The following is a 26710-nucleotide window of genomic DNA, read 5'->3' on the forward strand; positions in this document are numbered from 1 at the left end:
TGGAAGTGCCCGGCATTCAGATTAGTGGTCACAGCGAACACAGGTACGCGCGGCACCACTGGTGATGCTGCATTGAATAGCAAGTTAGTACACCCCTGTGGGCGTACTAACATGCTAAGAGGGCGGACTAGTCAGGGGATATAATGCCCTTGGGACTAATCCCTGTGCTCATTAGCATAAGATGAAAGATCTTTAGAAATACTTTTTCTAAAGATCTGTTAATTTATGCTAGTGTATACAGGGAGTGTTAGGCAGGGATTAGCAATATGCACCCAGAACTGCTCGTGGTTCTGGGTGAATATTGTACCTGACAGGTTCCCTTTAATACCACCTGTATATTGTCACGTACCCATCTAGCATAATACAGCAGAAGTATATTGGCTGAAAAAAGGAGTTTTGCTCTTACCAAATAAAACACAGTGAGAAGAACACTTGAATAATCAAAGAAGATATGGCTTCTGATTCACTGAGCACATTACTCCGCATGAGAAGCCGTATAACAAAGAAACCTGAGATTATGATGATGAAGTGATTGTTCCGAAAGAGAATAAACTACTCTCATCTGTTTTGTCTTTGCATCCCAAGGAATAAACTATACACGACATGTTCAGAAAGATACATAAATATTATCAGAGACAGAAATAATCCACACATAAAAAAAAAGCCACAAAAATATTCAGCGTCGGAATAGTGGCGACATTTTATGAACACAGGATGAACAAATTGAATTCTTGCATAATTGAACCCAATTGTGAAAATGCAAATTCTATTAAAGCTAATTCTACAGAACACACCAACACATTCTGTCCAGTGACATTTCGTCCCCGAATGCCTTGTTTCATCTGTGTTGTGTTCTATTTGGGAAGGAGAGTGAGTAACAGTCACATAATACAGTCCACAGGAAGTCCCTGAAGAATTTACCAAGATGACAGAATTCTTACACGCACACAAACCCACTGTACAGACTTGTAGTATACTTTGGACTGGTTTAGTGGCAGACTGGTATTGCTGATTGGGCCCACTAAATGTCCCAGGCACCCTGCACAGCAACAAAACATTGAAGACACATTATTTGAACTATTACACTAATATTTCCTTTTGTGGCTAACTTTTTCTTTCACATTTTATTTAATCTTTTATTTCATCTTAGTCCTCATTTTTCATCAATCTCCAGATCCATCGTGAGAGATTCGGTTAAATATCTCCTCATGGCACACTTGGTGGTCCATAGGGTCAAAATAGGAGTTTCCGTTATGGAAGAACGTTCCCACAGCACGTCCCTGGCGAGCATGTCCTACTGCATCGCTGAACACCTTGTTGATCTGCTCCTCGGACGGCATCCACCAGTCTGGGTTTGAAGTGCAATGCATCCTGATAAATTCTGAAATATCAAAAAAAGTAGACAAATATGTTAGGATAGTATTTGTGTAATGTTTCATCTTGTTTTTGAGTGGTGTATTGAGTGGCAAACAATCAAGGACAATGTTATATAGACATCATGGAGATATTTTCTTAGACTTTGAAAGCCCTACTGTCCTGGAGTAAAAAAAGCTAACTAGCCAATGTTAGACCCATTAAAGGGAATCTGTCAGCAGGTTTTTGCTACCTCATCTGAAAGCAGCATAATGTAGGAAAAGAGATCCTGATTCCAATGATGTATCACTTAGTTTACTGGGTGAAGCAGAGTTTTTAGATGTATCAGAGCTCAGAAAGCTAACCCCGCCCACTCCAGGCTCTCTGTGTACATTGTCTATTGACAGTAAGCTGCCGGGTGCATGGTTGGACCAGGTCTCCTGGCTTGGGGACAGTGTTAATCTCCTGCTGATTAAACACTCATTATATGGAAACAACACACAGCCTAATAAGTGACACATGCCTGAAATCAGTGTCTCAGCCCCTACATCATTAAGTTGTCAGATTACATAGGAAAAATCTGCTGACAGAGTCTTTTTAAACAGCTTTGCACTCAATATAAAGCAGAGTACTGGTTGGCTGGGTGAGAATTTTTTAACGTGGGTCCCAAATACTACACTGCTCTACACCGATGAGAGCCTAGAACCCCCAAAAAAAGCCGTCTGCCCATTGGTGTCTTGTACTTTCCTTGTTGCAGACAAGAGATACTAAGTCATTTACAAGGACTGTTAAAGGCTCAGATATTGAGTTTTAGGATAGCTACCTTAAATAAAAATTAGATAGACCATTTTCTTCTGCAGGCAAGATAATTTGCAAACCATTACTTACACAAGGAACATAACATCACAATCACCTTCACCATTTTCAAAGTAAAGAATAAAGTAATAAAGAGTATATAAAAATCTATTAGCAATACCAACATTAAAATTTCAATAACAGCACCTGTTTGATATCATTTTGAGATAGAGCCACATCTATCGTCATACTACAACCAGGTCCTAAAGAAATGCATCAACACACGTTATTTAAGTCAGATTATGCTTAGAAACAAGTTTTAAAAATATTTTTGCTGTTTTGTTTTATTTTTTTAATGTGACTCTCAGCACAAAAAGATCTTAAAATACTACACTTGAGATCACAATGGCCAAAAGAGCAATGACGATTTCCTGCCGCTTCCCGTTCTGTGCAGGAGACTTTTCAACTGTGCTGTATATTCCTGCACCAGAAGGAGAAATCATCTCATCATCAGAGGGTGAGAACGATAAGGGTAATTTTTTTGTACAGATAGATACCCAAACAAGGTTGGTCAGTAAAGGCCCTTATACATATCAGACAAAAGTCGGCTGATCCAGCAGATTTTGGTGGGATCGGCAGAGAATCTAATGTATGTATATATAGTTTTTCCAACTCTCTCTCGACAAAGCATGTCAGGGGAGAGAGAGAAGGAGAGAAGGATAGGAGAGTTTGAATTTTTAATGCCTTATCCATTTTTCAGGAAAAAAGCTGCTGCCAAAGGTATTCGACAGTGGCTTTCTCCACTTTCATCCATGGAAAACATAATGTTTGTGATAACATTCACATGTGTGGGAGAGTCGGGAAAGTAGGTGACAGCTGATAGAGTACTCGTCTATCAGATATCGTATATGGCTAGCCTAACCCTATATACGCACATAACACTTTCTTTGCATCTTCTTGCCTGGTCTATACGGTGTGGGCTTTGTCTCCATAACTTCCTTTGGAATCTGAGATTTCTCTGTCAGCTGACTGTCATTCAGGTTAGATTTTATAAGGTGCACATCCTACCAGCGTCAGACTGGCTACCGGAGGAATGTCCAGTAATGCCAGGCCTGGATTCAGGTACCTGCATTGCACTCCGGAGCTCTCACCTGAACTCCGGAGATCACCCCGGCTTGTCTGCAGCTGTCATGAACTGAACTGTAATCATCGGGGAATCGATCACTCGGCGCTTGCGGTACAGTCTCGGCTGCACGCCGGAGCTCAGGTGAGAGCTCCGGAGTGCAATGCAGGTACCTGACTCCAGGCCTGGCATTATTGGAGATTCCTCCGGTAGCCAGTCCAATGCTGCATCCTACTTTACGGTAATTAAAAAAAAAAAATCATCTCCAGCATGGCAGATCCCAGGGTAGGTTCTATAGAGAAAAAAATAATAGCTACAACTTAAAGAAACAAAGAAAACAACACTTTATTCTCTATTGTAAATGACAATCCCTTCACCTCAGGGCGATTTTTCGTTTTTCATTTTCATCTTTTCTTCCACTTCTTCCGAGAGCCATAACTTTTTTAATTTTCCATCAATATTGCCGTATGAGGGCTTATGTTTTGTGGGAACAGTTGTACTTTTGAATGACACCATTAATTTTGCCATATAATGAACTGGAATTGAATGGAGAAATTGTGAAAAAAGTGAAATTCTACAATGGTTTTTGTTTTTTGTTTTTTTCTTCAACATGTTCACTATATGGTAAAACTGACATGTCAGTGTGACGCCTCAGGTTGGTACGCGTTCGTAGATAGCAAACATCTATACTTTTACTTTTATGTAAGTGGTGAAAAAAAATTCAGAATTTTGTTCAAAAAAAGAATTGGGTTTTTGTCGCCGTTTTCTGAGACTCATAGCATTCTCATTTTTAAGGATCTGGGGCTCAGTGACAGCTTATTTTTTGTATTTGTGCTGGCATTTCTAATTATACCATTACTGTGTAGATGTGATGTCTTGATTGCCTGTTATTGCATTTTAATGCAATGCTGCGGTGAGCAAAAAACTACAATATTGGCGTTTGGAATTTTTTATTAGCTATGCCATGTACCGAACAGATTAATTTATTTTATATTTTGATAGATTGGACATTTTTGAAAGTGGCAATATCAAATATGTGTATTTTTTTATTGTTTTATGTTCAATGGGGCTGATTTAAACATTTTAGTTTTTTTATTTTTTCATATTTTTTTTTTTTACTTTTCTTACATTTTTTAACTGATTTTACTAGTCCCCCTAGGGGACTTTATGACTGTACAATCTGATTGCTTCTCCTGATCAGAGCGATGCTTCAGCACTGCTTTGATCTGGAGAAATGCTGTGTTCCTGTGAGTGTCAACGTTTTGCTAGCTCTCACAGGAAGTGACTCATGACAGCATTAGAGGTCATCAGCTGACCCCACGCTGTCATGGTAACACATTGGCGCCCTTTGATCATGTCATGGTGCTGCTGATGGCGGCAGGGAACGGCACAATCCCAACTGCAGCGCTTTAGATTGTACTGTCAGATTTTACAGTGTATAAAAATAGCAACAAAAAGAGGACAATGTCCTCCAAAAATTAAGTATTACTCACAGCAAGTTGGGCTGCAGTGTGTACATCGCCCAGGCCAAAAGCTAATGCTCTACCAGGATACAGCTAAACCCCAACTAATGTGGAAGCATCACAGGTGCAGGAGAAGCAGATCACACACACACCTCCATGGAATGGAGGGGAGGCGATTGCTAGATGATAAAACTGCACACAAGTGGCTTGCATAGAGCGCTGTTCACATACAGATGGCACAGTCACAAACCCGCAGCCTATTAGGTGACGCCCTTCTATTAGATGAGGCGGGCTGCCAAGCCGTACCCCATTGTGTATCATGCACGGACAGACACTCTACAATGCAAGGCCCAACTTGCTGTGAGTAATACTTAATTTTTGGAGGACATTGTCCTCTTTTTGTTGCTATTTTTATATTTAGTGCAGGGACCTACAGACATGAGGTCCTGTGACGAGGGTGTAGGCTTACGTTTTATGGCCATAAATACCAACAACAACCACATGTTTTTTGTTTGTACAGGATACAGCCAGGCCACTTTCTGTTGGGCCTTGCATTGTAGAGTGTCTGTCCGTGCATGATACACAGTGGGGTACGGCTTGGCAGCCCGCCTGATCTAATAGAAGGGTGTCACCTAACAGGCTGCGGGTTTGTGACTGTGCCATCTGCATGTGAACAGCGCTCTATGCAAGCCACTTGTGTGCAGTTTTATCATCTACCAATCGCCTCCCCTCCATTCCATGGAGGTGTGTGTGTGATTTGCTTCTCCTGCACCTGTGATGCTTCCACATAAGTGGGGGTTTAGCTGTATCCTGGTAGAGCATTAGCTTTTGGCCTGGGCGATGTACACACTGCAGCCCAACTTGCTGTGAGTAATACAGATTTTACAGTGCCATCTAAGGGGGTAACAGGTGCGGGTGGATCAGTGATCCACCTATGCCTGTTATCTGCACATGTCTGCTGATCAGCTCAGCAGACATTTGCAGGGATTACCACGGGTTCGCCGCTGAAGCCCTCGGTAACTGCAGGGACATTCTAGTACGTCATTGGTCGTGAAGGGGTTAGCTATGTCTCACTTTTCCTTTAAGACTTCAATTTTTGTTAACCAGTAGATCTCCAAGCTCACAACCCCTTTTATTTCTCTACTGTCTGTATTACACATCAGAATACCCATTTTAAACGGAAATCTCTGATTTAATTGAAATTAATATTTGGACGCTTTATAAGTTATTTGCATTTTCCCTTACTGTGCTCATATTGAACAGGAAATATCTCCATACATTGTACACTGACATTCCTTACTGATTGCCTTGCTGCCTAAACGCTGACAGAAAAATTTGACATTTTAAGCAACTATTTAGAAATTTACATAATATACACAGTAAGCTCCCAATTTCCTGCTGATTCTGAAGATCTTTTAACATTTTCTATGGATTATAAAATTTGTAAAGTACAGTTGCATCTATGCAATAAAGAAATAATGTGTATATAGAGTGAGTGAAATAAGTATTGATCACGTCACCAATTTTCTAAGTAAATATATTTCTAAAAGTGCTATTGCCATGAAATTTTCATCAGATGTCAATAACAAGCCATCCAATCGACTCAAACAAAAATAACCAACTCAAACCATAGGTGTCCATAAATTATGTGTAAGAATAAGAAATTATACCGTGAAAAAGTATTGTACACATGCAGAAAGAGAGGTGTAAACAGCCATGGACAGTCATGTTCCCAACTGAAAGCTATCAGTAATTAGAAAGCAATCCTGTCACTTAGTGAAAAATAATATCAGCTGGTTCAATTGATGGCTTATAAAAAGATGACTCATTACCAATGTGCCACACAAGAAACACCTCATGATGTACAAAACCAGTGAGCGGTTCCAAGATCTTTGTAATCTTATTATAGCCAAACATACTGATTGCATTAGTTCCAAATTTCTAAACTACTGAAAGCTCAAGTGAGCACTGTCGGGGCCATAATCCAGCAGTTGAAATAACATAATTTCATCATAAACTGGCCACGACTAGTTGCTTCCTGCAAGATTTCAGACAGAAAAGTGAAAAGAATTATCAGAACAGTTGTCCAAGAGCAAGAACCACCTGTCGAGAGCTACAGAAAGACCTGGTATAAGCAGGTACAATTGTTTCAAAGAAAATAAATAATGCATTAAATCTCCCTGACTTTTATGCCTGCTCACCATGCAAGTCTCCACTGCTGAACAAAAAGCATCTTCAAGAGCGTTTAAAGTTTGCTCAACAACATTTAGACACGTCTGTGATATACTGAGAGAATATAGTCTGGTCAGATGAGACCAAAATTGAACTTTTGGGATGCCAGGTTGTTCGTTGTTCCTGAGGCAGCACACATCGCTACGTGTGACACCCCAGGAACGACGAACAACACCGTACCTGCGTCCTCCAGCAACAAGGTGGGCGTGACTTTCCTTCGGCTGTTCTCCGCCCCTCCGCTTCTATTGGACGCCTGCTGTGTGACGTCGCTGTGACGCCGCACGAACCGCCCCCTTAGAAAGGAGGCTGTTCGCCGCCCACAGTGACGTCGCTAGGAAGGTAAGTATAGTGTGACGGGTACTAGCGATATTGTGCGCCACGGACAACGATTTGCCCGTGACGCACAAACGACAGGGGCGGGTACTTTCATGAGTGGCATCGCTAGCGATTTCGCTGCGTGTAAAGCCCCCTTAAAGCTCTGAATGCATAGAAGTAGACCTTAGAACCTTCAGGAATTGAAGAGTGTTTGTGCTGAAGAATGGGCCAAAATCACACCTGAACAATTTACGCCACTAGTTTCTCCATACAGGAGGCGTCTTGAAGCCGTCATCACCAACAAAGCCTTTTGTATAAAGTATTTATTAAATTTTAGAGAGTATGATCAATACCTTTTCCCTATGTAATGTCTCACTATTACACATAACTTACAGGTGCATCTCAATAAATTAGAATATCCTCAAAAAGTTATTTCAGTAATTCAATACAAAAAGTGAAACGCATATATTATATAGAGTCATTACACACAGAGGGATCTATTTCAAGTGTTTAATTCTGTTAATGCTGATTAATTCTAGGTAAAATATATTTTATGGATGGGATTCACCTGATTTTCCTTGCATTGATGTAGCCAAAAGTCAAGGCTTCAGGCTAGAGTCCTTTACGATATGAATACAATCTAAGGATTGATACGCACACGGGGCTCTGTGATTTACAGTAAGTGGTGGATATAAGAGTTTGTTACAGACACCGCACGCATTCCATGTTCCCGAGAGAACGAATGGGGAGCCAGGGATCAAGCACATAGGTTTATGATTCCAGAGGTTAAAATAATTTGAGTTAGCTCAGTGACAGGAGGGAGATATGACTATGGGAATGGGAATGTTTGAAGTAGTCCCAGAATTAAGGGATAAATCACCAAAGGTAAAAAAAAAAAATCAAAAACAGAGAAAAATAACAGATGTGAATAAGAGAGGGGCTACTTGTAATATTTAACAGAGTCCTGCAGAGGAGGTGAGATGAGTAGGTAGACGAAGGAGAGATATACACCTCAATGGTAGGTGTAGAGTTTTGTGGAAACGGAAAGAGTTTATCGGCAGAGGGAGCGATAATTGTGAGGTCCAAGTTTTTGAACGCAGAGAGAGAAGAGCAGAAAATTAATTGTTTGTAGTAGTTACTTTCAGTTCTTCTGTGGTTCAATTGTAATCTACTTATGGCTTATTTAGCAGAGCCATTAACCAAAGAATGAGCATTCGTAGGAACATTCGTTCATGACTATCGACCCATCTAGAATGGCAAGCAATAAAGAAATGTGCGTTCAAAGTGCGGATACGGTTGGTGTTATTTTTTGTTAAACCAGCTTACAAATCATTATTATAGGCAATATATAACTGGTGTAAACTGGTGATGTTCTTCTGATTATATGATAATTTATGGGCACAGAACAACCATATTATCATATCTAATGATTGTCTAAACCGGCAATATGTAAATGACACATTACCACATTGGATCAGCCTCTATAAAAGGCACATTACTTTAGGTCAGCCCGTGTAAAACGCACATTTCTACATTGGGTCAGCCCGTGTAAAAGGCACATTACTTCATTTCATCAGCCTGTGTAAATGGGACATTGCTACATTGGGTCAGCCTCTATATAAGGTACATTACCACATTGGGTCAGCATCTATAAAGGGCACATTACCACATTGGGTCAGCCCGTGTAAAAGGTACATTACTACATTTCATCAGCCTGTGTAAATGGGACATTGCTACATTGGGTCAGCCTGTGCAAAAGGCACATTGCTACAATTCGTCAGCCTGTGTAAATGGCACATTACTACCTTGGGTCAGCCTCTATATAAGGTACATTACTACATTGGGTCAGCATCTATAAAAGGCACATTACCACATTGGGTCAACCCCTGTAAAAGGTACTTTACTACCTTGGGTCAGCCTCTATAAAAGGAACATTGCTACATTGGGTCAGCCTGTGTAAAAGGCACATTACTACCTTGAGTCAGCCAGTGTAAAATGCACATTAAAACCTTGGGAACATTACTACATTGGGTCAGCCCCTGTAAAAGGCACTTTACTATATTGGGTCAGCCAGTGTAAAAGGCACATTATCACATTGGGCCAGCCTGTGTAAAAGGCACATTACCACATTGGGTCAGCCTGTGTAAAAGGCACATTATCACATTGGGTCAGCCTGTGTAAAAGGCACATTATCACATTGGGTCAGCCTGTGTAAAAGGCACATTACCACATTGGGTGAGCCTGTGTAAAAGGCATATTACCACATTGGGTGAGCCTGTGTAAAAGGCACATTACCACATTGGGTCAGCCTGTGTAAAAGGCACATTACCACATTGGGTCAGCCTGTGCAAAAGGCACATTATCACATTGGGTCAGCCTGTATAAAAGGCACATTACTACATTGGGTCAGCCAGTGTAAAAGATACATTAGGCACAGAGCATATGACCAGACCTGTCTATTAGCCTCCGCCAATTAAGAAACATCTTTCACATTTGCAGTGAGTTGCTCAGTTACTGTTCAATATTGTAGTCTTTAGAGTGCCTGGAAAATGAAGTGTACATTACACTTAGATCCCTGTCATGTTCATTAAATAGAAGCTACTACCTCTTGATAACACCGTCATTTTGCTACCGTCAGGTGCTGCGGCCCACATTCGGCTTTATTAGTTTAGATTTTATAATCTCCTTTAATTTATATAGATGTAACATCTGGCTAGGCTTTAAATAATGATGAAAACAGACATCTGTTAATCTGTATTTATGAAATGATATGATTTGTCTGAATGTTCATTTTAATTAATGATCTTGGAGCTAGCCCTTTTGTCTAGCAAATGGATATTAAAAAGAGTCATTGAAATTGTCGAATGCAAAAAATATTCTGAATAAAAGCCCTATTAAAAGAGAGATATGATGTAGTTGGTGTACACTCCCTGACAAGTTCTGTCGCTTATCCATGTTATGTAAATAAAAGCTTATAACCTGACTTTAACTTCATCCATTGGTTTTATAAATTACTCTTTTGAAAGCTGAAATCCTCCTAAATTTGGTTTAGGTTATTAAAATAAAGTTGCTGCAAAGCTGAAATATTGATCATTTAATGAACACAGAAAGGTCAGATTTTGGCAAGACAAAAGTTTTGTCGCCCACAGAAAGTAATGTGAAAGTCAAACAATTAATTAACTTCTAATACAAAGATATGTTGCATAACATTGGTGAATGATGTTGTGGTGCTATTAGAGCCATATTTAATATTTTGTGTGACTTCCATGAGCTTGAAGGACTGCATCCATGTGGTTCAACAATGATTCATACAATTCATTGATGAAGTCATCAGGAATAGCAAAGAATGCAGTCTTACATGTCTCCCAGAGTTCATCTAGATTCTTTGGTTTTGTCTTCCAAGCTTCCTCTTTTATGCCACCCCAAACATGCTCAATGATGTTCATGTCTGGTGACTGGGCTGGCCAGTCCTTGAGCACCTTGATCTTCTTTGCCAGGAGGAACTTTATTGTAGAGATGGATGTATGAGATGGAGCACCATCCTGCTGCAGAATTTGACCCCTTTTATGATTGGGAACATAGGAGGTAGCTAATACTTCTTGATATTTTAGGCTATTGATATTGCCTTCCACCTTGCAAATGTTTTGCACACCCCCATACTGAGTGTAACCCCAAAACATGATCTTTCCACCACCAAACTTAACTGTTTTCTGCGTTTATTTTGGATCTATACAGGCTCCAGTAGGTCTCCTGCAGTATTTGCGGCGGCTGTGGTTTATTTCAACTTAAGATTCATCAGAGAAATCCTCCTTCTGCCACTTTTCCAGCGTCCATCTGTTTAGCAGGCTGTGGGACTTCGCAAATGCCACACGGTTTTTTAATTGCCTTTTGTTTAGTGTTGGCTTCTGGGCACTGATTCGACCATGGAGGCCATTTTGAGACAGAATCCTACAAACTGTTCTAGTTGACACAGGGACTTGAGGTGACCAGGCCTTTTGGAGCTCTGCTGCAGTGGAAGAGGGGCTGGGTTTGTATTTTCTAACCAACAAACGTTCCTCCTAAGCAGTTGTCTTGCGGGGTCTGCCGGACCTGGGCTTGTCAAAAACATCTCCAGTCTCGCTTGTCAAAAACATCTCCAGTCTCTTCAAATCTTTTTTTAATTCTTTGTACTTGACGCTGATACACATTAAAGGTGCCAGCCACCTTTGCAGTGGATCTGGTCTTCAGCCTCCTGATAATCAAGGCTTTGGTCACAGTGTGGATTTTTGGCATGTTGTCAGAGGTCAAGTTGCAGTTCAAGTGAAGGTCTGGGGTGCTGGGTTTCTTTTTCTACACACCCACTAAATAAGCAATTGTTTGTTTAGTGGGCACAGGTAAGGATGTAAACTAGGATTGGGTGCATTATATGACAAGGCAACAAAACTTTTGTCTTGCCAAAATCTGACCTTTCTCTGTTCATTAAATGATCAATATTTCAGCTTTGCAGCAACTTTATTTTCATAACCTAAACCAAATTAGGCAGGGTTTCAGCTTTCAAAAGAGTCATTTATAAAACCAATGTATGAATTTAAAGTCAGGTTATAAGCTTTTATTTACATAACATGGATAAGCGATAGAACTTCTGTCAGGGACTAAATGGCCCAAAAGCAATAATAGAATAGAATCATGGTAATTCAGAGTAATAATCCACATTTGGACATCTTTCTCTACATACAAGTGCATCTCAATAAATTAAAATATCATCAAAAAGTTAATTTAGTTCAGTAATTCAATACAAAAAGGGAAAGGCATATATTATATAGAGTCATTACACAGAGTGATCTATTTCAAGTGTTTATTTCTGTTAATGTTGATGATTATGGCTTACAGCCAATGAAAACCTAAAAGTCATTATCTCAGAAAATTAGAATATTATATAAGACAAACTGAAAAAATGATTTTAAACAGAAATGTTGGCGCCTACTGAAAAGTCTGTACAGTAAATGCCTCAATACTTGGTTGGGGCTCTTTTTGCATGAATTACTGCATCAATGTGGCGTAGCATGGAGGAGATCAGCCTGTGGCACTGCTGAGGTGTTATGGAAGCCCAGGTTGCTTTGAATCCAATCAATTTTTTATTGTAAGAAGTTACATTACAAAAGGGAGAAATTCAGGTATCATTGGCAATAATACACAAAGAGGACAATGCTGTAACACGTGGTAGTATCACCTTTGATTATGATTCACATTTCCTGTCACACCACCACCAATCATGTCTGATGCAAGTTGCAACCTTTTTTTAGGTTAATCAATACCCAATACGTATAGAGTCAACCTACCAATTTACTCTTTAATCCTCAAAACGAGGGATCCAACCAACCAGAGCCAGAGAGTAAGAAAGGAACATAAGAAAAGGGAGGGGAGAGAGAGGTGGGGGAGATGGGGAGAACCATGGATGGTTGCAAGGAAGCAACCAGGGAGGGGGAGGGGGAGGGAGGGAATTGGATGGCGTTTCCGGGTAGCCCGAGCAGTAACAACAACAGAGATTTAAACACCTTGAATCTTGACATGTGGTATGGGTGAACTCCCTGCGTAACACTCTCTTTGACCCTATTTGACCCATTTTTAATTATCAACAGTTTGCCCTGGAGACAGATGCCTGACAGGGGATGCATATACAGAGTTTAGCCACATGTCCCAAATCTGAAGTATTTTGTTTTTGGCGCGGATGGAGTGAGCCAGACAGAACTCGTATTGGCATTGGAGATTAATTCGGTTATATAGTTCAACTAATGTAGGCGTCTTTGGGGATTTCCAGTGCAAACTTATGCAATATCTGGCAGCTACTAGAATGTGAACTAATAAACCCCTGGATTCCCAAGAGAACTCCTCTATACCCACGTTTAGCACTGCCAGACCTGGATTCGGATTAATAGGATTGCCTGTCAGCTCACCCATCAGGCCAAACACCTCTAACCAGAACGAGAAAACCTTGGGACAAGCCCACCAGCAGTGACCAAGAGTACCCCTTTGGAGGCAGCCCTTCCAACAATGTGGCGAATAATTTGGGAGGAACTGTGCTAAGTTGGCTGGGGACCGATACCATCGCAGGTGTATTTTTTTCAGTTGCTCCAGATGATTTATACACTTGGAATATTTTTGGATATTTGCTGATGCCGAGTGCCAGTTTGAAGGAGAGGTAGAGACACTCAACTCCACGTCCCATTTATTCATATAAGGAGATTTTTGCTCTTTGGGGGGGTTATTGAGCCATTTGTATGTCGAGGAGATACCTTTGGATTTAATTATCTTTTTAAATACCAAAGCCTTTGTTGTAGGTAACAGAGGATTCGACTTTGGAGGAAATTTAGAGGCCAGAAAATGACTAATTTGGATGTGTTGATAGAAACAGCCCTTTAAAGAGGGGTGTTCCCGTACTATTTCATTAAAGGGGTTAACACCCAAATCAGAGTATAGATCCGCCAGCACTGTAATGCCCGATCCCTCCCACCTGGCCAGATTCAAAAAGGGGATTTGAGATTCCAACGACTTGAGGGAAATCTCTGAAAGAGGAATCTGAATCTTATGAATCAAGTCATTTCGCCAGACCTCCAGGCAGGCTGACATGGTGGGAACACACGGGGAGAACCGTGAACGGCTCAAATATTCTGCTTCCATCATTCTTCTGACCGAGCCCTGGCGGGACAGGAAATTTTCAATCTGAGCCCATCTATGTGAATTACCTGGACGCCACCATTCGTTTAGTGATTCAATTAGTAAGGCTTTATAATATGCCGATATGTTTGGGGTGCCCAATCCCCCTAAGTCATATGGGGGGGTATAACACTTCACCTGCGACCCTAGCCCTTTTATTACCCCAGACAAATTTGTTAGTCAACGATTGAAGTTTCATCAGGGTTTTGTGAGAAATTTTGATGGGAAGGCATCTGAGCACATACAATATTTTGGGTAAGAAAACCATTTTAAAGGACTGTATCCTGGCCATCCAGGACAATGATATTTTTTCATACCTTCCCAATTCCTTTTCTAAATTTTGGATCAGAGGTTCCAAATTTTCTTTAATTAACATCTGCGATGGTGTCAGCTTAATACCCAAATAAGGTATCCCCCTGTCGCACCATTTGAATTGAAAGGCCCCCTCCAGTGCACTCATGGCCACCACCGGTACATTAAACGGCAGTATCAAAGACTTTGCCGCATTAAGCTTATAATACGACACTTTAGAAAAGTTTGATAATGTGTTCACCACTGCTGGAATCGACACTGCAAGGTTAGAACAGGAAATTATCACATCGTCTGCGTATAAACCAAGTTTATGTTCAAATTCCCCAACTCATACCAGAAATGGCTATGTTTTTTCGTATAGCTTCCGCCAGAGGTTCTACCACTAAAGCAAAAATAGCGGGAGACAATGGACACCCCTGGCGGGTGCCATTACTTATTTGAAATTTAGATGACAGAAACCCCGATGCCAACACTGACGCATTTGGGCAAGAGTAGAGGGCTAGAATGGATGACATGATTTTCCCTAAGAACCCGAATTTTGTTAGAACTCTCTCCAGGTATCCCCAGTGCACCCTGTCAAAGGCTTTTTCAGCATCAAGAGACAGGAATGCACTGGGTTCACCCGATATCTCCACCAGTCCAATCAAGTCAAGCATCCGTCTGGTGCCATCCTTAGATTGCCTGCCTGTCACAAACCCAACTTGGTCTGGAGCCACTAAGGTCGTGATCACTTTATGAAGTCTATCTGCCACTAGTTTGGCATAAATTTTAACATCACAATTTAGGAGTGAAATGGGCCTAAAATTACCCGGGGTGTCTGCAGGTTTCCCTGGCTTGGGTAGCGTGATAATAATCGCTTCTAAGTTGTCTGGGGAAATTGACCCTTTATTTTGCCAAAAATTGAAGGTTTTTGACATAAAGGGGGACAGAGTGGATGTAAATTGTTTGTAATATTCGTATGGCAGCCCATCGGGGCCCGGGGCAGGGTTAGACTTGGTCATTTTGATGGCACCTAGCATTTCATGTGTAGTAAAGGGAAGATTAAGTTCCTCTAATTGCTCATCTGAGACCCGGGGAAGATCCAGGGTGTCTAGGAAACCCTGTATATCCACTTGAGTCGGCTGTGACGTATTGGAATCATATTTTAGATTATACAGGGCCTCATAGTATTTCGCAAATGCTTCTGCTATTTCAATGGGATGTCTAGTGATTGTTCCGTTTGGGTCCCTCAGGAATTCTATTTTAGATTGGATCTCACGTTTTTTCGTCCTTCTTGCCAATAAGGACCCCGCTCTATCCCCCATAGCATAAAATGTCGATCTATTTTTTTTAAGATTATGTTCGTATTTTTGCAGGAGTAGGGATCTTAGTTGGAATCTATGGGTTACAATTTCTTTAGTCAAGTTAGGGGATGCTTTGGCTTTATTCAGGGATTTAAGGTGATGAATACGGGTTAATATATATTTAATATCTGCGTCTTTTTTCCTTTTTTGGATGGAGGCTATTTTTATGAGCTGCCCTCTGACTACTGCTTTATGAGCAGCCCACAGGGTCTCGTCAGAAATTTCCCCATTATTATTAAGTTTAAAATATTCTGTTAACACTGACTCTACTTCATCATGTACCTTCTGCCTACCAAGCAAGCTGGTATTCAGTCTCCACCTAGGGGAATTTTGAACATTAAAGCTACCCTGAACAGACAAAGAGATCGGCGCATGATCTGTCCAAGTAATTAAACCAATATCAGCTGCCACACAATTACTTATAGATTTGCTGTCGACCAAAAAAAAATCAATTCTACTGTATGAGCGATGCCTAGAAGAGAAGAATGTATAGTCTCTTTCTGATGCGTGCAAATATCTCCAGATGTCATGAAAATGGAATTCATTGATAAGATGCTTAAGTTCCTTAGCATGTGGGATGCTGGTGTTGGAGCAATCCATGGAGCGTATTACAGGTATATTAAAGTCTCCACAGATGATTTCCGCCCCTGTGGCAGTATCTTTGAATGCTTGGAAAAATTTCCTAGCAAAGGTCAATTGTGATGAATTCGGGGAGTAGACCGTTGCCAAGGTATAAGGGACGCTGTTGATATAACAAGACAAAATAATATATCTTCCATCCGCTCCATAACTGACATTTATCAATTTAAAGGCCACTGAGTTCTTTATTAAAATGGCCACTCCTCCTCTTTTTTTTGAGTCATTAGCAAAAAAGGTGTGTTGGAACCTTGGATGAAGTAGCCGTTTATTATCTGTGGAAAGAAGGTGGATCTCCTGAATGCACGCTATATCACAGTTAGATGCCTTCACCTCTCTCCACATCATTGACCTTTTTGCTGGGGAGTTGAGTCCGTTCACATTAATAGACAATATCTTAATTCTCATATTGGAGCCGCAGGGGGGTTTGAATTCCTAGGAACGCCATCAGGGATGAGAGGGGCTAGACCAGCAAGGAATTGAGAGAAATTTCCAGAAAAAATTAAGGAACATTTGTGAGAAGAGGAACAAAAACAAAAAAATTCCAACAACACCGGTTTGCCCCGAGTAGGGTGCCCGGTGTATAACCGCTCGCCATAGGCGAGAACATCAGGGGGGCTACGTGACATCCCGTGTCACAGGAGCAGGGACAGCAGGTGCCATAAGCAGGAAGGAGTCCCAGCTAAGCTACTGACCATTCAGGGTTGATCCTGTCTGGAGGGCCTCTATGATTCTCCTGCCCACCAGGGTTTGGTGGGTGGGCTATTCCCCAGTCATCCAGCAATTTGCCCAGCTGAGAAGGAGTATGACATATGTGAGTGCCTCCATCTTTGAAAATTATCATCTTCACCGGAAAACCCCACTTGTACTTGATGTCTTGATCTCTAAGGAGTTTAGAAAGGTGGGCAAATTCTCTTCTTTTATTAAGAGTTGCAGTAGAAAGATCTGAGAAGATTTTTAGTCCCATAAAAGTGTCTGGCAGGGCTGGATTTCCCCTCAGTGTGTGAAGCACAGCTTCTTTTGTTTTATAGAAATTAAGTCTAGCCAGGACATCTTTAGGCAGAGCTGGATCTATGCCTTTGGCTTTAGGGACTCTATGAATCCTGTCCACTATCAGGTCTCTGGTGTCCCATCCAGGGAGTATAAGCTGCAGAAACTTGTGGAAGTATTCCTGGAGGTCTTTATCTGCTACTGATGAGGGAATCCCTCTGATTTTTAGGTTATTTCTTCGGGATCTGTCCTCTATATCACTGATTTTAAGTTTTAGTGCCTCCACCTCCTTTTCCAAAGCTGTGTTAGCATCTATCAGATTGTTATGTGATGTTGCAAGTTCAGCCATTTTAGTTTCTACATGCTCTGTGCGATCACCTAGAGACCTGATCTCTTCCTTCAGCTCTCTTACTATTTCTCTGAGATCAGCCTGCAGGGAAGCCCTCAGCGTTTTTAGCAGAGCTTGCATTGTTTCCTCTGTCAGAGGAATGGCTGTGCAGCCTCTCAAGCAGCCTGTATCTCCTTGTGAGGAGTGGGAAGAAGCTGAGTGAGAAGCCAGAGCCATCTTGCTTGGTGAGGAGAGATCCCTATCCCGGGGGTAGAAGTCTGTCAGTTTGGCTGGAGTGCCAGTTTTTTTAGGTCTCCCCTTAGGCATAGCTGGGGGCTGGGGTTACTCACACCTCCTGTAGCTGGTAATCCTGTTATCTGTGAGCTGATAAGAGCCAGTTTATCCTGCTGTCAGCACAGAGCTCTCCTTCAAGCAGCCGTCGCCATCAGCGTGCAGGCCCCGCCCCGCCCAGGTTGCTTTGATAGCAGCCTTCAGCTCGTCACATTGTTGGGTCTGGTGTCTCTCATCTCCCTCTTGACAATACCCCATAGATTCTCTATGGGGTTTAGGTCAGGCGAGTTTGCTGGCCAATCAAGCACAGTGATACTATGGTTATTAAACCAGGTATTGGTACTTTTGGCAGTGTGCACAGGTGCCAAGTCTTGCAGGAAAATTACATTTCCATTTCCAAAAATCTTGTCGACAGAGGGAAGCATGAAGTGCACTAAAACTTCCTGGTAGACGGCTGCGCTGACTTTGGTCTTGATAAAACACAGTGGACCTGCACCAGCAGATGACATGGCTCCCCAAACCATCACTGATTGTGGAAACTTCACACTAGACCTCAAGCAGCTTGGATTGTGGCCTCTCCACCCTTCCTTCAGACTCTGGGACCTTGGTTTCCAAATGAAATGCAAAATTTACTTTCATCTGAAAACAACACCTTGGACCACAGAGCAACAGTCCAGTTCTTTTTCTCCTTGGCCCAGGTAAGACGCTTCTGGTGTTGTCTATTGGTCATGAGTGGCTTCACACAAGGAATGCAACAGTTGTAGCCCATGTCCTGGATATGTCTGTGTGTGGTGGCTCTTGAAGCACTGACTCCAGCAGCGTCCACTCCTTGTGAATCTCCCAAAAAGTTTTGAATGGCCTTTTCTTAACAATCTTATCAAGGCTGTGGTTATCCCGGTTGCTTGTGCATTTTTTTTACCACACTTTTTCCTTCCACTCAACTTTCCATTAATATGCTTGGATACAGCACTCTGAACAGCCAGCTTCTTTATCAATGACTTTTTGTGGTTTACCCTCCCTGTGGAGTCTGTCAATGACTGCCTTTTGGACATTTGTCAAGTTAGCAGTCTTCCCCATGATTGTGTAGTCTACAGACCCAGACTAAGGGACCATTTTAAACGCTTAGGAAGCCCTTGCAGATGTTTTGTGGTAATTATTCTAATTTTCTGAGATAATGACTTTTTGGGTTTTCATTAGCTGTAAGCCATAATCATCAACATTAACAGAAATAAACATTTGAAATAGATCCCTCTGTGTATTGACTCTATATAATATATGTTTTTCTCTTTTTGTATTGAATTACTGAACTAAATTAACTTTTTGATGATATTCTAATTTATTGAGATGCACTTGTATATAATTTCTTATTTCATATAGATTGCAGATTTTAAAATTATGTAAGCCGCTGCAGGAAGCAGACTGCTGTTTAGGCATCGCTCTCTGCTAGGAATGTGACCTAATGTTTGAGAGGACATCTTGTCTCCCAAAATGCTCTGCTGTCTGCTAACAGGAAACAGCACATTTCTAAATCATTCCTAAAGTTATAACTGAAAATTACACAAGTATTAACTGTGCAGCCATTATGACAGAAGCAGCTACTTAATACTTTACAACACTTTACTTTAAGGAATCGCCCGTATTGTCTTTTTCAGAAATTTGTGGTACAGTAGCTCTTTTGTGGGATCAGATCATAAAAGCTGTTTTTTGTGCAAATTCATCTATTACTGAACTTTGGGTGGCCATGATCCTGTTGCCAGTTCATCAGTTGTCCTTTCACAGGCTACTTTTAGGAGGTATAAGCTACCCTTATCAGGAACAACCCAAAACACCTGCTATTTTGAAGATCTTTGGACTCCGTTGTCTAAACATCACGCTATGGTTGCTGTCAGTCTATCAGATCCTTACGATTGCTAATTTTTCTGACTTCAAAAATTGAATATTTACTTTCTGCTTAATACACTGACGATCAATGAGGAACAATGTTTTGAACTTTTGACTTTCAAGCTCCATATCTCACCATACACTACAGCTTTGAACGTGAGACTACCAGCATTTTATAGACAATAATCTTGGCTATCTAAATACATAAATTTGGCTTGAAATTGTGTTTCACTGTGTATAGTCTTGTGGTGTCTGACTATAGAAGGTCACAGCATTTGGCTGTGCAAACTGCTCCCTGACGTTCTATTATTTCTGCTTGGTTTTGATCCTTTTACCTTTAGGACCCTGCAGAGTTTCTCAGCCTTTCAGCTGCTTTTCATCAGCACATAGCTTGGTGTCTTTATTTACCTTCTTTTCCTATTACTTGGTGCTGGTGATCGCTCTTATATCCTTAACAATTCTTCAGTGCAAGAAGTCGGTTGCATATGTGGCGCCCCTGAAGCTTTCGTCACCACAGAGGTACTGCACCTCAGCCAGAGGTGTGGTATCCCATCCTTGGTAAGAAGGGGGTCATCTACCGGTTCACAGACAAAACCTGCACACACCAATTGTTAGGTCACACACTGGGTCAGGGTTTAAGGCTGGTACCCCATTAATGCTGAGAGTAGCGACCAGTATACCTGGTTATGGGGTCTTAAGTCCCATTCACTGGCCTGAAGGGGTGGAGCCTGGCAAGGGGGAGTGTGGGAGGAGTCAGTGGGTCAGTTAGGAAAATGGGTTAGTTCACGTTTGAACTAGTCAGTGTGAGGCAGTCTGTCAAAAGTGACAGTTGACAGGAAGATCTAGTCAAAGAGGAGTGTAGCCAAAAGTAGGTTTTAGGTGAAGATCCTGGGGTCTTGCTAGGCCCAGGTAACACCGATTGAAGGGATTCCAGAGTGCCACGGATGTGCGGGAGGCCTCCGTGGACTTGTTCCACCAAGAACACCGGGGTGGAGGGATCTGGTCGCAATAACGGGGACGGACCCCAGGATAAAGATAAAAAACGTTTCCTTTAGCAATCCGACAGCCCGGGGGTTGCTTCAGGCACCCGAGGCCACAACCTGCCACCCATCACCTGCAAGGGGGAGCAATAAAAAGACTGAGGCCAGCCACCCTTTGGACAGGCTCGGTGGCAGAGGCGCAGGACAGTCTAGTGAAGGTCAGCGCTAGTGAGACGACCAGGGAAGAACACATTGAGTGGTGCATCGGTACTGACCCTTGAACTATTAGGGATCGGCAGAGGACCACGACAGTGAATCCGGGCATACCACGGGTCAGCTGCAGTGTTGGAACGAACAGTGAGTAAAAACATCTTAACTGCAAGCCCTGTGTCGTCTGCTTTGTCCTGTACCTCATCAACATCCACCATAGACTTTCCCAACGGTTGCTCCGGGGTACCCGCTCCACCTGTGGGAGCAAGAAACACCTCAGCTGCCACAACACCAGCCCCGGAGGTCGCGTCCAGCAGCAGCGGCTCCAAAGCTACAATCCACAGGTGGCGTCACGAATTTTACTAAACATTAACTACAACTCCCATCATCATCTCCCCCAATACCGCCATTTTAATTGACTCCGCCAGGGTCACGGAGTCGGGCCCCGCCACTGCTGACTACCCCGGACTAGTCCGGCCCGACACCGATTCATCTAAGGCCCTGGTGCGGGCGAGTCACATACATCTGAATTCTCTTTGTGGTTGTTGTAGTTCCTCTCTCTGAATCAAATGGAGATAAATTGTTCGTTCAATTTCTCCGTTTGTTATTCCTGTGTTTTCTTTAGAGCTTAGTGAGGTTGACTTAATGCTCTTCCCATCTGCTCCCTACCTAGGGTCTACTTCTGGGTCAGATATCCGTCTCAGCATGTAGGTGCAGAACCTATCTAGGGTGGTGAAAGAAACCAGGGCCCAGCAGTAGGGTTGGTCAGGGGTTCAGCACCTCTACTTCATTGTCACTGATCCATTTCTTCACAAACTTCAAAGTATGCTTCGGGATGTTGTCCTGCAGTAACACTATGTCATCCTTTTCATACCCATAGTACTCAGAAGTGTACAAAATAACTCTTCTTGTAGGATACTCACATAGAGCTCAGCATTGAGATCACCTTTGATCCTGGGCAAGTATCCAGCACCTTTGGCTGTAAAACAACTCAATATCAGCAGGCTTCCTCCACCAAAAATGGTAAGTCCTTCAATGTCTCAATCTGTTAGTCCCTTTTTCCTTGTTTCTTCCAGACCTATTTGCACTCATCAGAGCCTAGTCTATTGACTTTTGTCTCATTGCTCCAAATTACCTGTTTCCAATCTTCTACTGACCAGTGTTCAGACTTTTTTAAAAATTCAAGCCAATGCGTCTTATGACAATATTGGAGTTAAGGCTTCTTTACCTTTTTTTCGGGTCACAATTCCAGACTCGTGTAACGTGCTATGTTTTGTTCCATCAAAACTGATAGACCTTGTGATGACCCAACTTGTTTACTTTGATATTTTGCCTGAAAGTCCACTTCTTGACTTTTGAATGGGTGGATGAACTTCATTCTTTATTCTTCCAACTGTCATGGCGCTCACATGATGCAGTTTGGCAATTTTTGTGGCTGACAGACAACTATCGATGAGCCGGATGATGCTGTTTCTCTTTTCTTGGGAAATCTACATGGCGGCTCCTTATGTGTAACACGGGGGTGAAGATATTTGTGAATAAAGCTACCAAGGTGATTAATTGCTATTTCTATTTTTCTTCTGAGAGAAGTCTTACTTAGAAATTTGTGGCTTGTAATATTTTCCTCAACAATTAAAGACAGCAAATGTAGCAACCAGTATCATTAAACAGCAGGTGCAGTATCTGCATTACTGATCACGGCGGTTTCAGTTGCTGTTTGTGGTTATATATACAGTTTAACTTGTAGAATTTGAATATCCTGCAAATGTATTTATCTTCAAAGATGATATGCCGGGATGCTACATAGAATATACGACATGTTGGACTCATATATTGTTTACACCGAGTATACCTGTGATCTAGGTAGAGTGCAATGTAGATACCACCATGGCAAAAGAAACCATTGGGCAATGTAATGGGGTACAGCTATGATGAAGGGCATTAGTAGGTTCCTCTATGCACATTATTTTGTATAAATATGATATTAGGACAGTAATCACTTAATCACCTTGTTGAAAGAGCAGCGATCTACTACCTTGAAGCCGTTCTGCCTCTTTACACAGGCTGCTGAAGAATGACGTGGATCCCGTGACTCGCTATTCGTTTTCTGTCCCCATATAGTGTCATGGTATCGGCAGCACATGTCCTGTTTTACATGGGGGCGATGTGCTTTTCAGAATGCAGATTTTTTTGTCCTGGGATAAACTGTATAATCAACAAATGAGTGAGAATGTTGCTCATTCAGTAGATGATCGCCAATATAGTTACACTAACAAATGCTCGTCTGCTCTTGCGGTCGTCTAAAATGTGGATGCCACACTCTGGAAATTGGTCCACACGTCTTATATAGCTAGAAAGTTTTATTTATCTATTTGTTCCATATGTAATTTTATCCAGGTTGCAACAATATGTTTTTGTACATAAGTAGTTGTATAATTAGATATATGCCTTGTATTACTTTAATGCTGTTTCTTGCAACATGTTAATTAAATTATTTAAAATAAATGTGGATGACACACACTATGTTACACACATGCTATGCTACACACACTGTATGTTACACACACGCTATGCTATACACACATTATGTTACATACATGCTATACTACACACACACTGTATGTTACACACACGCTATGCTATACACACACACACACTGTATGTTACAGACACACGCTATGCTATACACACATTATGTTACATACATGCTATACACACACTGTATGTTACACACACGCTATGCTACACACACACTGTATGTTACACACACGCTATGCTATACACACACACACACTGTATGTTACAGACACACGCTATGCTATACACACATTATGTTACATACATGCTATACTACACACAGACACTGTATGTTACACACACGCTATGCTACACACACACTGTATGTTACATACACGCTATGCTATACACACACTGTATGTTACACACATGCTATGCTATACACACATTATATGTTACATACATGCTATACTACAAACACACACTGTATGTTACACACACGCTATGCTACACACACACTGTATGTTACATACACGCTATGCTATACACACACTGTATGTTACAGACACACGCTATGCTACACACACACTGTATGTTACACACACTATGCTATACACACTGTATGTTACAGACACACGCTATGCTATACACACACATATGTTACAGACACACGCTATGCTATACACACATATTGTATGTTACACACGCTATGCTATATACACACACTGTATGTTACAGACACACGCTATGCTACACACACTGTATGTTACACACACGCTATGCTATACACACATTATGTTACATGCATGCTATACTACACACAGACACTGTATGTTACACACACGCAATGCTATACACACACACTGTATGTTACACACACGCTATGCTATACACACATTATGTTACATACATGCTATACTACACACAGACACTGTATGTTACACACACGCTATGCTATACACACACATTGTATGTTACACACACGCTATGCTACACACACAAACATTGTATGTTACAAACACGCTATGCTATACACACACACTGTATGCTACACACACACTATGCTATACACACACACTGTATGTTACAGACACACGCTATGCTATACACACACATATGTTACAGACACACGCTATGCTATACACACACATTGTATGTTACACACACGCTATGCTATACACACAGACACACTGTATGTTACAGACACACGCTATGCTATACACACACATTGTATGTTACACACACGCTATGCTATACACACACTGTATGTTACACACACGCTATGCTATACGCACACACTGCATGTTACACACACCCTATGCTATACACACACACTGTATGTTACAGACACACGCTATGCTATACACACACACTGTATGCTATACACTCTATGCTATATACACACACACACACACTGTATGTTACACACGCTATTCTATACACACACACGGTATGTTACACACACTCTATACTATACACACACTCTATGCTATGCGCACACACACTGTAAGTTACTCACACACTACATTTAATACTGACTATACACATTAGAGAGCTGTTGATCCTTGACCGAGTCTTCTTGGCCGTCTCTCCCATACACAGGAGTGCTCGTTTAGTCGAATGCATCTGTGTTCTCTATAACAAAGTCGCTGACAAACATTTCCGCCGGCGGATTATCTGTGGGAGAACTAAGCAGTTGGCAGTCCGAAATCAGACATGCTGGATCCTTATCTCTCCTGGCATCATCTGTCATATAATATTTATTGGGGCTTTAAATCTCTTGATAAATATGATACTGGGTGTAAATCAGGATAAGTACAAAATACATATTGTATAATACCTAACTCTTAAGCCTGCTTTACATGTTACGATTTCGCATACGATATCGTACGCGATCGTAACCGCCCCCATCGTATGTGTGGCACGTTCAATTTGTTGAATGTGCCGCACAAACGATTAACCCCCATCACACGTACTTACCTTCCATACGACCTCGATGTGTGCGGCGAATGTCCACTTCCTGGAGTGGGAGGGACGTTCAGCGTCACAGCGACGTCACGCGGCAGCCGGCCAATAGAAGTGGAGGGGCGGAGATGAGCGTGACATAAACATCCCGGGCACCTCTTTCCTTCCGCATTGCCGGCTGGAGCCGCGGGACGCAGGTAAGATCTGTTCAATGTTCCCAGGGTGTCACACACTGCGATGTGTGCTGCCTCGGGAACATTGAACAACCCGACGTGCAATTCATCAGGATTCAATGACGTGCATGCGATGAACGTTTTAACGTTCAATCGCAATCGCACATACCTGTCACACACTACAATGTACCTTACGATGCCAGTTGTGCGTCACTTACGACGTGACCCCGCCGACACATCGTAAGATATATTGTAGTGTGTAAAGCGGGCTTTACTTAAAGGAAATCTCTCATCAAGTTTGCTATCTAATCTGAGAGCAGCATAATGTAGGACAAAGATCCTGATTCCAGCGATGTGTCACTTACTGGGCTGCTTAGTGTAGTTTTTATAAAATCACTGTTTAATCAGCAGGAGATTATCATTAGAGGACTACCTGGTATGCTGCAGATTGCAGATAGTCCAGCATATTCATGAGCTCTGTATAACTGCTAAATCTTCTGCAGAGAAAACAGTGATTTTACCAAAATGACAGCAAACAGCTCAGTAAGTGACACATCGCTGGAATCAGGATCTCTGTCTCTATATTATGCTGGTCTCAGATGAGGGAGCAAAAACCTGGTTACAGATTCCCTTTAACATACTGTATATTATACATCATACTCATACGCACACATATACGCACCTACCCCATGGACCGTGCAAAACGTGTGTGTTTTGCACAGACGTGTGTAAGAGGCCTTATATAATATAAATGGATTGGGACCCTATCCGAGCACCCACCGTTACCAGGAGTGCCGCACTCTCCCACTGTGAGGTGTCACTTCATGTGGCCATAACTCTGCAATGTTTCAACATATTCCAGTGATTCTGTCACTGATTTTCTTCTGACACATTGTACTCTATGTTAGCTTAAATTTAGGTTGATATGTTTTGTATTTATTTACAAAAATATCAGATGTTTGACAAAAATTTAAAAAAAAATAGCAATATTCAAACTTTGAATGGTAATAACTTTAGACTAGATAGCGATATCAAACAAAATAGTTATTAAATAAAATATACCCTATATCTACCTTATATCAACACCATTTGTAAAATGTCCTTTTTTTA

At 41.6% G+C, this 26710-nt stretch overlaps 1 protein-coding gene across 2 annotated transcripts in view; it reads right to left on the minus strand.

Moving 5' to 3' along the window:
- Positions 1-653: 653 nt before the first annotated feature.
- The window catches only part of BEND4 (BEN domain containing 4), a 209058-nt gene continuing 183001 nt past the window's right edge, over positions 654-26710 (minus strand). Inside the window, exon 5 of one of the 2 annotated variants that reach the window (XM_075333957.1) lies at positions 654-1381. In XM_075333957.1, the coding sequence (XP_075190072.1) occupies positions 1164-1381 (218 nt within the window). In that variant the 3' untranslated portion in view covers positions 654-1163. The remainder of the gene's footprint in view (positions 1382-26710) is intronic. The other variant, XM_075333963.1, reaches the window with a different exon arrangement.

The sequence above is a fragment of the Anomaloglossus baeobatrachus genome, chromosome 1 (genome assembly GCF_048569485.1).
Source record: "Anomaloglossus baeobatrachus isolate aAnoBae1 chromosome 1, aAnoBae1.hap1, whole genome shotgun sequence".
Taxonomy (NCBI): Eukaryota; Metazoa; Chordata; class Amphibia; order Anura; family Aromobatidae; genus Anomaloglossus; species Anomaloglossus baeobatrachus.